The sequence below is a fragment of the Patagioenas fasciata genome, chromosome 17, assembly GCF_037038585.1.
Source record: "Patagioenas fasciata isolate bPatFas1 chromosome 17, bPatFas1.hap1, whole genome shotgun sequence".
In the NCBI taxonomy this organism is placed as follows: domain Eukaryota; kingdom Metazoa; phylum Chordata; class Aves; order Columbiformes; family Columbidae; genus Patagioenas; species Patagioenas fasciata.
Genome location: NC_092536.1, coordinates 1,908,600 through 1,922,696, shown reverse-complemented (window position 1 = coordinate 1,922,696; position 14,097 = coordinate 1,908,600). Strand labels below are relative to the sequence as shown.

At 40.1% G+C, this 14,097-nt stretch overlaps 1 protein-coding gene across 17 annotated transcripts in view; it reads right to left on the bottom strand.

The window, feature by feature from the left end:
• The window catches only part of RIMBP2 (RIMS binding protein 2), a 78,459-nt gene that overhangs the window by 32,666 nt on the left and 31,696 nt on the right, over positions 1-14,097 (bottom strand). For 11 of the 17 annotated variants that reach the window (XM_071815854.1, XM_071815851.1, XM_071815841.1 and 8 more), the window contains exons 4-8: positions 10,849-10,953; positions 8,204-8,254; positions 6,956-6,976; positions 4,134-4,338; positions 383-534 (exon numbers count right to left, since the gene is read on the bottom strand). In XM_071815854.1, the coding sequence (XP_071671955.1) occupies positions 383-534; positions 4,134-4,338; positions 6,956-6,976; positions 8,204-8,254; positions 10,849-10,950 (531 nt within the window). In that variant the 5' untranslated portion in view covers positions 10,951-10,953. The remainder of the gene's footprint in view (positions 1-382; positions 535-4,133; positions 4,339-6,955; positions 6,977-8,203; positions 8,255-10,848; positions 10,954-14,097) is intronic. The other 6 variants (XM_071815847.1, XM_071815839.1, XM_071815846.1 and 3 more) reach the window with 1 other exon arrangement.

The following is a 14,097-nucleotide window of genomic DNA, read 5'->3' as shown; positions in this document are numbered from 1 at the left end:
ATTCTTTCAGCTTTCACAGGTACAGCAGCAATGAATATAAATCAGAGAGAAAATATGCACACAGTTTCAATTTATTTCTTCTGTAGAGATTAAGAATTAGATTCAGGACTGTAAGGTAAAGGGTAAGGTCTAAAGAGCCTTTCCTCATGGCTGTTTGCCCATGTAAAACAACCTTGTGGTATTTCATAGAAAATAACACCCTTTGCAAAATGTGTCCTATACCTCCTTATATTTAACATTTGTCCTAAATACCAACAGCCACGTGTCAAGATGAGAACGCTCATGTCTGGACTAAAAGCAGGTGGATCCACCTGCATCAGAGCCCTGGTGAAGTCTTGGCCCCATAACGTACATTGTCAGCACCAAATTCCAAAAGACTCACGTCTGAATCAAATCTGCATCTTGGGGTACCAGATCTTGACTTGGACAGGAATGTAGGTTTGACAGACAACTGTTCTGGTTTGTCTCCAGATATTTGAAGGGGTCGTATAAACTCTGAGATCACACAACGGCTTCCGGAAGGACTTTCATGACCTGGCGGTGAACGAAACACATACAGGAATAAGTAATTGTTAGCAGGCATTTCTGAAGAGCTTCGTGTTAACACCAGTACTAAAACACATAATTTGAGCACAGTTCCATCTCTCCAGTTTCTACAAAAACAGAAGACATAGGGAAAAATCTCCAGAAATGCTTTTTGAATATTTTTATTGTGGTTTTTTTTTTTTTAAAGCACTTAAAAATAAATAGGAAAAGAGAGTTTATACTGCACATTGTGAGGACCCAAGCAGGCAGTCTCACCCCAGGCTGAACACACGTCTCCTATTGACTCCAGTCAAAACCAGGCCTAAGGGTGAGGGCACACGAGTAAAAGGAACAATTCCATCAAGGTTGCAAGAGACACCAATAAAGTGTAATATAAAATACTTCCACGTTTTTTCCATTTTACTGTCAGTTCAGTCCCAAAACCACAGGAAAACGAGCAGTGAAGTGTCAACGTCCTAATTATACTTGCAGCATCAGCAGAAGTGACAGCAAAGCAGAGTCTAGAGCATTGCTGACACAATCAGATATGCAGAATGCCTTCTCCTTTCTCTCTCATTAACATAATGAACCTCTGCTCTGATTTTCCAGCCCCTGGATATGTTCAGGTTCAGCATTTCCTCTCCAGTTGTGCCACAAGTCTGGACAGAAACGTTCTGCTCCTGAATTACAAGCTTCCCAGACACACATCACCGGGAATTATCAGTGGAACCTCTTTACTCATATTGCAGAGGAGAATAAGCTCCAAAACATATCATCAGAGGGCTTGTCTGGTGTGCTCCTTAGTCCAACATGATTAATTTTCTCTGCATCACTGTAATTTACAGCAGGACAGCTTAAGCACATCGACAGCAGGGAAATACACAAGTCATCATACAAAAGATTAATTACAAGCAGCCTTGCTCACAGCAATCCCCAGGCTGGAAAAGGACACGTTTTTTATTCTTGGAACCTTTCTCACATATATAATAGAAAAGTCATCCCCGTTCAGAAACCTTTAGCCAATTTAGCTCCTTCTGTTTGCTGTTAATGTGCTTGCCATATCAGCCTGTCAGCGCCAAGTCTATAAATAATTGGTCCAACTGTAATTATTCATTCAAAGGAAACTGCTGTTTGGTCTCATACCTCCTGGATTTTTCAGGCTTTGTTAGTAAATTAGTTGCACTGCACACAAAATGTGGAGGAAGATTCTTGGACAATACAGCCCTCGCTCTGCACATATATAGGATGATAACGAGGACAGGAACACACATTAACAAGAACTCCAGGAATACCGAGATGCTGGAAGATATTCAACTGTCGTCTTTTCTCCACTTGTAAAATGGGGTACACAACATTTACCTGGAGTCTTTAATGGGAAAACTGTGTGGTAGTTGTAATTGCATCACATGAAGGGGCTGCAGATGGTGCTGAATACAGGACACAGCCGTCCCTGCTCAGGTGCAGAGAAAGCCTGGACCCACATCCACCAACGTGTGCAGAAATACAGCTTCTGCCCCAGATCTAGCCATGCAAAATGGATCTGTTCTTCCTAACTGGACTTATTGCCACCTTCAGTGTCCATTTCTTTATTCATTTGGCTACGTATGCAATGTAACATCTCCTACCTCGATCAGTTCTGCACTGGCTGCCACCTATTCCTGCCTCTTTACTGTGGTACTGATTCCATCTGGGACCACAATGTGATCTGTTTCTCAAAGCAGCTTTAAAATCACTGTATTTTCAAGCTAGTCTCATAACTGTGATAAATTTGAAAGAACAGAATTTGGGGCAAGTTGTATTGTACAAATTAACAGTTAGTTCCTGTGTAATCTGTACGGGGGACTTTTTTAAAAGGTCATGAGATGCTTTTTGTCCACAAAGTGTTGTAAAATCCATACAGGCTCTTAATGGCCTTTATTTTCCCATGACTGGCCAATATCTGTTAAGGAGTCTGAAGAACACCCTGTCAACGAAAGAGCTAAGGAAGAACCATTAGACTCTCAGTTTTATTTATTGGAACTGCTGATTCATCCTGGACTAATTAAATTTTCTAGAAAGCCCATTTAAATGAGCCTTTGATGAATAATAAATCGCAAGGTTTCTGTATCTGATAGTGACATTATTACATGTTTGGAGTGAACTTTTTACATCCTAATCGGTTCTGGGCTTATTTCATTTCCTGCCACATTCAACCATCACCAATGAAGGCAAAGCAGTTGGTCACAAACTGATCCCATTCCCATCATTTGCTCTGCTTTGAAAGCTGCCCTTGTGTTCCCTCTTATTCTTTCTTCCTTACACATAATAAAAATAATTACACTTCTGGTTTGAAGAACTTGCTGTGGCGTTACCGTCATTATCATGAAAGGGTTGATTTCAATAATTAGAAATCCTGCCCACTTGCTTACACATTACTTTATTGTTATCAGTGCATTCATCCTGAGAACGAATATTGTCCACGGGTTTCTGATGTTTATACACAAGTGCTGTAGACCCTGAATTCCAAGTGGCATAAAAATCACCTGATTATGAGAAACTGTTTACAGAGCACTGCCTTAGAATTACGTCAGTACCAACCTGGCTGTGTTTTCTGTGGTTTTCGTCAAGTATTTCTTGGAAGATTTCTGTTTGTTATGTTTTGAAGGTTTTTTCAAAAGCCGTTTCCATTAGCGTTTGAAGAATAAACGTAAGGTAGTTTGAAGAGTTTGTCCGAGGAGCTCAAGAAGTTTAGTTGGTTTTTGTTTGAGGATTGGAGCCTATTTAACTTGCAGAGATACAGACTGGACCTTGACCAGCTGCTTCAGGGACATTTCAATAGCTAATTACCTTTCCTTCAAAACCAAGTGTTGCTTTGAAAATCCTCTCCTTAGATACATGAAGACCTAGTCCTGTTGATATTAAAGAAGCCACTACTAAATTCTTACAGCTATCAGGTAATGCCTTCTGATTTCTCAATTTATTGCACTTTAATATCTACTTAGGTAAAACTTGCAGCTCCAGAAAGGCGTATGAACTAATATACACCAGAGTGGGCAAAACTGCAAATAGCTTGAATTTTGTGTTCAAAAACCCAAAGCATACAAAGCTACTGAAGTGAAATGAAAGAAGAATGTCACCTTGGTTCCCTTGGACTTGGTTCACATCGAGTTTAGCACCCTTCAGTGAAAATAACTGCTCATCTGTAATGACGGGGAAATGATTTGTGATTTCCAGGCCCTATGCCTCAGAAGTTTCCCAGAAGCTTAAGAAGATGAAATGAAAAAAGTCAAAACACTTTCATTTTTCCAGTTCTTCTTTATACTTGTTTTAAAACAACTTTCTTCTTCTGACAGAAGTAGATATTTACATAAGGAATGCATCATTTTAACACAGGTTTCTCATCAGTACACCCAACAGCAATTAGAGAGAACTGCTCACAGCAGCGCCCAAATTGGAACAACCTCAGTGAAGGCTTAAGAGATGCTCTGAAATTTAAATCAGTCACAAAACGGGAACAGGAGCGAATTCTATCCTCCATTTGTGCAATCAAACTCTATTGATATCATCAAGGTGTATCTTAAAACCTACAAGGCGGAATAGATATCTACAAATAAAATGCTGGTCCTTACCTTTACCTATAGAAGTGGCTATTCCATTCATTAACTGGGATAGAGATTTAGCGGGAGAACCAGAGATATCCGAGGATGCCACCGGGTTGCTGCTCAGGAGATCGATCTTCCCCGCCTGCTGTCGGAACTTCTCCAGCTCTCTGGACAAGAGGTTAAACTGTTCGCTCTGTGTCCGGCATTTCTCCTCCAGCTCTCGGACCTTGGCCTTCACGAGACACAACACAGACATTGGGCTGAGATCAGAGCCAGCTGCGACTCTCAGATTTTTCCTAAGTACCAGGAAGCCAGGACAGGGAAACTATTTAGGACAAACAGTCACACTTTTCTCCCCCAAAATTCTCACCCATATTTAGAATGAAACTTTTTAGCAGCCCTGTAATATTGCAGTGAGGGCTCCTTCTCATCCCCCGTTTCCAAAGTGGAAATTCCTCATCACATTTTTTGGCAAAAAAGTCACTGCCAACAACTCCTGTAAATAGATCCTATAGATTTCTGAGTTCTACTAACATCCGAATGTCACTTTTGTGTAGTCTCCCGTCTTTTTCTAAAACTCAGGTGTATTTCTGGGGTTTGCCCATCCTTGGCTATTAAGTTGAAGCCTCCTGAATTATCAGATTAATGTATTTATGTATTAAAAAATACCACCAAGAGCCCTCACACAATGGTTCATGCAGAATGTAGTTCTGTCTACTGGCTTAATTCCCTTCCAAAAGTAATGCTGCTCACTAAAGTTGCCAAACCACATTGAAAGTAACCTGGACAACCAAGATTTTTACATCTTTGCTCTGGAAGAGGCCAAAGAAAGGCTGAGACCCAGGGGACACTCGTGTCCCAGGTGCTGTGACCCGAACATTGCAAGCAGAAGTCGCTCAGGGGCACTAATAGGCTCCTTATATGAAAAGCTGGTACATTATATCCTAATGTGATGCTTTATGATGAACAGACACCACTTTCCTTCATTAAAAACCCCTTAATGGAATACGCCTAGTTAAACAACTGTGCTAACAAAGGAGGAGTGGACACCAATTAAATTCATCCAACTGTCCTACAGGTTTCTTTTTCTCGAAAGAGAAAAATGTTCTCAGTTCATGTAAGAAACACCGCACATATTACATTTCAAGAAAATGGTGTATATTACATACCACCTATACAAAGATCTTAGCACAGCGGAACAAAACAGTTCTCAGAAGAACACAAACGTCCAAATTTCCAACTACAGAAGACGGTACTATTTGTTCCTTTTGGGTTTTTTTTGGTTAACAAAAGCAACGCTGAATTTTGAGGACAAAATTTCTTTCTACTCATAAGACACAAATTAATTCAGTTCTGCTAAAGAAGTCTTACAGTATTTATCTGACTAATTATGAAACAGGAAACAATAAGATACAGAGACCTTGTGGGAGTTTTTACACAAACAGTAAATGCTTTGATTTCTGGTTTTTTTGGTCTTTCATCTTTCACTGTGGCTTTGAGCAACCAAAACGTGAGTCTTTGATACTTCACTGCAGGAATAAGGCATCCAGTCACAATTTTAAAAGAACATTAAACAAAGTAGTAAAGTGCTCTGTTTTTTGGGTCCTCTCTTCCCAATGGAACGCTTAAGGATGTGCTATTCAGCTCTCTAAGAACATATACTGACCTTTCCACATACAGTATGGAAACTCTAGCATAAAACGGAAAATAAAAAGTCACCATCCAGAACCCAACAAGATGCCTTAAAAAATATTTTTGAAAATAAAAATTTAATGGATTATTATCATTTATTAATTCAAAACTGATTTTCATCTCAGAATATGTCTTCTTTGACTTTCTTTCAATTATCTAGAATCTTCATTTTCAAGTTGTTCTCTCATGACAGTACAAAGCCTGGAAGAAAAATATCTTGACTGCTTTATTTTAATCAAGGTTACGAGTTAGAAGTGAGCACAACGCTGGTACTTTATAAAGAACAAATTGCTGTAAGATTCACAACAGCACTAACAGGAGGCGTCCCCATCCCTGTCTTTGTCTCTTGGCTTCGGGCAGGTGCTGAATTTGTATTGTGTATCATGGTTCTGCCCACATAGCCTGTCCTAATAATGATGGCACAAAAGGGCCAAGTCTACTAGAACTCCTTAAAACTAGATCTACGTAGAGCAGTGGTTGGATGGAAAGACCTTCTCCACTGCAGACCAGAATGGACGCGTTTCACTTGGGACTTTCCAAGTGACTCATGGAGTACATTGTGCTATTTCTAAAGTTTGAACAGCTTCTTAAAGGGAAAATGAAGCAAACTTCATCCATTACAAGACAGAGACTGTTAGCACAAGACAGAGAAGACGATGAGCAACTTTCCAGGTGGACAGGCTGGAATTCAGACTGGTGATGAGCTCGTAGGTTCTGTTACAGAGATGCCATTTCATAGTTTAATTGTTTGTGTAGCATCGATGGCTTTCAGTGCATGGCTCAACAAAGCAGCCTCAGGTGGAAATGCCACATGAAATTATCTTTGTATTAAAAAAGGGCCAATCTGAATTCAGACAAAATCCAATCAGAAAGCTACATTCTAGAATGAACTACCAAACCATCCTTACTGGGCATGCTCGTAAGAAATTCATTTTCAAAACCAGTATCTGAGCTCTCATTAAATCACGTATCATCGTATTTGATGATTACTCTTTTGTAGGAAAAACCCCATATTTTGGTGATTTGGTGTTAGACCGATAAATGCTGAGCATGCCTGCATAACAATGGTTCTAACACACATCCCATGCAAGGTCCGGCTTTAATAGGAGAAGTGCAGGATTCAGGACAAGGAAAGGAGAATTAATGCCCTAAAATACCTGCATGCTGTCCAAGGTGTTCTGGATGAAGTGCAAAGCAATAAATTCCAAACAAGACACAGTAAACGAAGAGATGGGAAATAAAGAAATAAAAACAGGGTTGAACACTTTTTTTTTTACATTTCAAAGCAAAACATATTAGAACAGCTAACACGGGTAAAACCATGCATTAACGCAAAACACGGTATAGAACGTTGCAGAAATCAATAGCGCTGCTGGTCTTCAATTGCAAAAGGCAGATTAAATAAAATGCTAAAAAATAATGAGCTCGTGGCAATGAAAAGCAAAATCTTAGGAAACATTGATAGGGTTCTGCAAAATCAGAGGTTGCAGACAAATCGGCTAAATAGAAATTTTAATAAGCTTGAGGGGGTGTAAATAATCACTTGCCTGCTTTATTTCTACTTACGTTTTCCTGCATCATCTACTTTCCACCAGGCATTAAATAATAATTTAATCTTACATTCTTAAAGGCAAGACAAGCGTAATATATATGATGATAATGAACGCATATGAGTAAAACACCTTCTGTGGGAACATTAACTTTTATAGGTATAAATAAACAATAAAACCAGATTTTTTAAAAGATGACCAATGCACCAGCCAAACCACCTTCCATCAGTACATGAGCAGTAGGCACAGACACAAGAACCACTGTGAGAAGGTGAAAAGACTAGAAATTGTGTTCTGCTATAAACAGAGTTCTAAGTGCGTTGTCAACATTGCCGTTATCAGTCTATGGTATCGCATGTTCTTTATGACATGTACTGTTTGTTAAGACTTAATAACCATTTAATGCCTTTTCCTTAGACAAGAAAACTAGTTTGGTAGTGACCAGTGGACACCTATTTTGCATGAAAAAAAGAACAAAGGGAAATCTGGATGCAGTTAGTGTGCTATTTGCTGTGCATTACATACTGCAAACAGTTCAAGTGGTCTGGATTAATTATAGAAATCACAGAATCCCAGAAACACTTTCAGATATCTGATGGTATTTCACAAAAAGTGGTACCAAAATTTCCATTCTATACAAAGAGACACTGAGTTCCACACATCACTTCCAGCAGCTCAACATAATGATCCCTAACAGAATTATAATCTTTAAAGAATGCAATGCTATTAGAAGAGAAAAACATCCTTATTTGCCTACATATTACCTGAAACTTTTAAAAGTGATGCTATTGTAAATTTATCACTTTCATAATGGAACCTCCACAAGCAAAGGTAAGACAAAGAATCCCTTCTTACCTCTAGCAATTGAACTGCTCCTTCATGTTCCTTCTTAGCTTCAACCTGAGCCTTGTTTTAAGAAAGGAGAGGAGGCAGGGGAAGGAAAACAGAAAACAAAAACAGAAAAAGGAACAATCAATCGGTCGTGCCACATATCATTCGCTCTAACTACATAAAGTAGCACATCGTTTACTCAAATCCAAAGCCAATTAGAGTCTTGAAGGGATGGCTCCGTCAATATAACTACAGAGCTTTGGTTCCAAGCCACTGAAATAACTACTTGTTTTAGGAGACTGGATCTCAGTGAAGCTCAATAGCATCGGTGTTTTGTTGGACCAAGATGAACATGCTCAACACACTTTGTGAACACACCAGAAGTATTTCTGAAACCCTCTAAATTAAAGCTGAAAAATCAGCTTGTTATTCTACATTGCAGGAGGTTCATAGTGTAGAAACCTTCCATACCAGGTAGGAGAAAGCGCCACCAAACTTAGGCTTATTCTTTACATGCAGCAACAGTATTGATCATCTCAATAAGTAGCTCACAAACCGTTTCAAGGCAACCACAAGAAAGGTTGTCTGTAAACAGAGGTGCAAGATTTAGGGTCCAATCAACGGGGTCAAAGAAGAAAAGAGGGAATCAATAAGAGCAGAAAAGTGTATTTTATGTAGCTCAGAAATTCAGTTATCAAATTTTGGTCAGGAAAAGTGTAAACCTTAGAAACAAAAAAATAGGACTCAGTAACTTTGTGCTGTCCTCGCTTATTTCTGTTTAAGTTTTCACTCTCTTCTTTATTGAAGCTTTCCCAAGATAAGCAAAACTCTTTATTAACCTTGTATCAGGCCGATAGTCTGTGATGCACAAACTTTGCCTCTTAGCTCCTTATCACGGTAACCCAGAGACCACGTTCTGCACATTACTCAGAGAAAAGTCTTAAACCCTCCAGTTTAGCAGAGGACACCACCTCACAGACCTGCTGATTCCATGGGCAAGATTGTCCCATGGTGGACACTCACACCTTAACCTCATTTTCCTCATCTATGAGGGCTACCCTGCTCCGTTACTGGTTTCAGTGGAAGCAGGGCCAGCCCATAAAGTCACAATGAAAAATATAGACCCAAACTATACTTCACTGTCATGTGTAGAAGTAAAGCCTTGCTTTGGTCCTGAAAGTATAATTGTATTTCTTCTTGTACTACAGTGATAAGTCTTATCACTAGCACCTGATAAAATATTGGTTCAATGAGCATTAGCAAAGATGTGATGACAGGTAATAGAAAGCATTGTGTTATCCATCATTACAAGTTTAATAAAATCTACCCAGAATATGAGTTCTTGATAAATGACTGGGAAACCTGCATCAATAGCTATCTCTTTTTTACATCGAACTGTCCCGTATTACGGCTTTCTTGGAGAAAAAGACCATCTGATTCCCCATCAACACAAACCCTTGATGAACAATATTATATTCTTCCCTTTAGGCTGAAAATCTGATCAGTCTGTACATATATTAAAAACACAATGAACTTTTCTTTACAATATCAGAAAGTGACAGCAAATGCATCAGGCTAACAGTAACTTGCACATTTCTGTGGTTCATCAGCAACTCTACGACAGTAACAAGATACGCCAAGAAATTTAAGTCCAAAATTTATGTGAAAGTTTAAATAATAACAGCTGCAAATAACCAGAAATGGCATTTTGAAATACGCCTAAATAGATTAATAGCAAAAGGTTAAAAGAAAATTAACTGAAATATTTCATTTGGTCAAGTGCAGCTTTCTATTTCAAGCAAACTATGTTCAGATATATCTTTTTATTCTGCTGAGAAGGTCTGTCCATGCCAATTTTCTACCAAATCATCATTAGCACCATTATTTCTGTGTTTTGATCTAGTCAAGCAATTGGAAAAATCAACATTAGCATTGAGACAATTGCAGCTTTAAGTGGCTTTGGAAAGACTCAAACTCAGTACCATATTTTTGATATTCTAATGAATATTAAGAAGTTGCAGTGTGGAAAAAAACAAGTTTTAAACTGCTCTGTGAATTAGAGAATGAACTTGGAAATGAGGTACTTAAACAACTGTTTAGTTGATGGAAAAGAAGATCAACTGTGATGTGTAAGTACCTTGATAAGGACTTGAATCTAATTTAGTGGAGAAAGGCCATAAGGATGGCCAGTGTCTGGAAGAGGAGGGCAAAGCAATCCTAACACGACATGAGTGTGTCAGTGAGGATGATGAACTCATCCAGCAATCTGACAAGGAAACGGTGGACGCTCCACATTTTGATTACCATGAAATTAGGACCAGATTCCTTCCTGATATTTAATGAATGCCAAAATATTTCTGACCACAACACAGAGGGAAGCAATGCAAATACAAAGGAAATGCACGTACTTGTATCACTTCCCTCTCTATTGGGAAATACAAGGGTTTATATATATTGGTCACTTTAGTCTTCACTGGCACAATATAGATGAATTCATGCAGTCCTGTAAATCCAGCAGTAACCATCCCCTTGCTACACCTGCATGGGCCATCATGCAAAACAGGAACCAGCGATGGTTTAAGCTCCTCCAGAGCAGGAGCCCCGTTCTGTGCCCTGTGCCCCATCACTGCAATCTCCCATTTCCCCCCACTTGCCCTTTCCCCGCTCACCTTCTGCAGGAGCTCGATTTCCTGCTGTTTGGCGTTGAGAACAGCCAAGGCTTGCTCATGCTCCAACTCCAGCTGTTGCCGCCGTTCAGCAGCCTCTCGCATATGCTGGGTCAAAGGAAGCAGAAAACCAGTCAGGAGGCTCTGACATCTCCTACCTGCAGCCAAACGCTGCCGTTCCAGGCTCACAGATGCTCATCTCAGCGTCAAAGTTCTCCGGTAGCACTGACAGGCAAGCGGGAAACTGGAGAGGGTTTTAATTCGGTCAGTACTCAGAGGCATATTGCCAACGCTGAACTCGGGCGTTTTGACAGCAACCTCTTTTAGGATATATGACTCTGTCATTGCCAGCAATGTGGCCTCTGCCATGCACAAGTGAGCAGCACCCATGTTATCCATCAGGCGCACATTCAGATGTGGCTTTGTGCTAAAACATTAAAAGCCTGGAAAAAAATTAGCTTGACAATTCCCTAAATGCCTCTTTATCTAGGACATAGTTTTGTCATTTGTTTTGGCCCGAAAGAAAGAGCTTTTCTTTGCTAACCTCTGCCTATAATTTACAGCAAACTGCACAGAGCAAAACAAACACAGGTGGATTTGGACAAAAGTGGCTATGCTGACTCAAAACCAACTTTTAAAGTTCTGTTGCTACTAATAATTCAAAGCAATATCAGAAAGGTTCTTGGGAAGAGCACAAGCGGAACAATGTCAAGATACCCTTTGCAGATAAAAATCTTTTTCATTACAGGTTAGTATTATTCTCCCAGTGTCATTATGACTTCCAAACACCCTGTTAATAAATGGGAGTTAAGAAAGATCTCTTTATAGATTCTGATCTCTTCTTTGGTGAAACTGGTATTAAAGATATTTTCTAAATTACATATAATTCCCATAATACTCTCAGAGCAGAGGCACAATGCCTTATCTGCAGCACCATGAGTTATTACACAAAAACCTATTAGGAATCAACGCTTGGAAACACAAATGCATGGCTAAAATTGACAAGAACAGCCCCCAAAAATCTCTTATTGTGTAGAAGAGAAAACGTTATCGAGCATATTGCTAACCTTTAATGAGCTGTTATTCCCTGTTAAATGTCAATCCTAAGCAAGAGGGGCAGCACAGAGAGGCCGCCCTGACTCCTCTCAATCTGCCTGTGTTTGCGAAGGAAGCAGAAACATCTCCAAACTCCAGCTGGCCTCTGCTTGGGATCTATTTCCTTTCATTTGATGTGTTGATTAAAAACAACAACAACAACTCAAAGATTTTTCCAGTTCATCAGTTTTGACTCTCAACTATGGTTTGTTTTCCAGGGGTTTTGTGAGAATTCAGTGTCTTGACTGTAGACATTTCCAAACCGCGTATTGTACAGAAGTTAAATGGATCTGTTCACGGGTGACATCTATTCTCGTTATTTAATAATGACCAAAAATAACGGTTCCAATTGGCATCTCATCTGAACAAATATAACCTATTTTGTGAACTGGTATTACTCATGATTTAAATTAGCACGATGCCAGGTTTACTGAGCTCAGCAGCTTCCATCGACTCTTACGTAAAACTTGACACTGGTGGAGCATCAGCACATTTCTTATATTGAGGAAACTGTGAGGCAATCAAGTCATTCTCACACTTTCAATTAAAACCTGTAATTATCAGAAACAAAGGTCTCACTTCACTCTCTCAAGATTTAGAACCAGATTTTGTCCAGCAGATTTTGATATTGTTACATTCCTACTACTATTACAAAAGCTACTACAGGGCATTTCTAGTCCTTTGCAGAGATCAATAAATAATCAGTACTGTGACCATAGAGTGAATCTATAAATTGTGATGAGGAAACAGATTGTGATACTTGAACTGTGATTCTCCCCAGCATTTCATTTCTCTGTTTCCTAAAATACACATTTAATGAGCTACGGTTCACAGATTTTAGGGTCAGAAAAGACCATTTGTTCATCTATGTTAACCTCAAAGTATCTCTCAGTCATTTTAGTATTGTCATGATCTACTTAGTATTTAAAGCAGCAAGGATCTCTTCACCCCAGCATCTGTCCCTCCCCAAGCACAGCAATTAAATCTCCCCCAAACCAGAAGAAATTCCCCCCCTCCCCCTCTGCTCACAAATTGTTTTTGCCTGCAAATCTGGTTTGTGCTCCCGATCTGCACATCAGCTGCTGCCGGTCCGTGTTCCAAGCCCGAGGGAGCGGTTGGGGAGTGGGAGAGGACGGCAGAGATCACTGGGACACAGGGACACAGCCCTGAGCTGTCAAATCCTTCTGCGTCTTCCGTCAGGACCGACATTGTCACGGTTTGTGGTGACGATCCAGCTGTCCATGCTGTCACTGGCCTCCCTGGGAGGCAGGTTGCAACTTCCTACGCGTGCAAATTTGCACTTCCCTTTCGCACCCTTTCTAGAGATTCTAATAGTGTACACTAACAGCAGAGAGCAAATCCACATCTAAACGAGCACGGGAAAAAAGTACAGCAAGGACTTCCCGTGTCAAAACATTTGGCAAATAATGCTCTAACCTTCAAGGAAAACGTGAGGAAGGACACTTTCCAATGTGCCTTTCAGATTCAAGGCAAGAATCCTGCTACGCAGCAGAGAATGATCTGGGGATATGGTGCATATCTCAGTTTTCCTTCAAACTGTAGAGCCAGGCAGCTGTATAGCATAAACTGCTTTTGAAATAGCACTTAGGGGACCTGCTCAAACAGTCCGTGTTTTGCTGGCTTCCTCATGGGCAGCAGGGGGGTCTGACAGTTAATAGCCCATCCTATAATAGTTGCAGCCATTTCAGTGGGTGCACAGGGTTACCTACAGCTGCCAACAAAACAAACCCATTCGTTCCTATAGCAGTGACTTTTACTGTTCTAAAATATGCCATTGGCTAGTGCCAGAACAAACTCAAATGGCTTTCAAGTACTGAAGTCTTGTTTATGAGACAAAACTCATACATGAGGCTGAATGGGAGCAAATTTATTTCTCACCCAAGTACTGTTATCAAAGGACTTGTCATCCGTGCCTGCAGATGGGTGGGCACCGTTACAGCAGATGAATGGGGAAAGCTGGCTGAACACATCAGAAAATCAGAACTGTTCTATGGGAGAGGCACTGGGAAGATTCTCACAAGTGAGCTCATTCAGCAGTTCTTCATCTCCCCTCTTCTGCTTTGTTGATACATCCTGAATTTCTCTTTTGAGAAGGAAACTGGGCTAAATATTTCTCAAAACCTTCCAGAGGCTGGA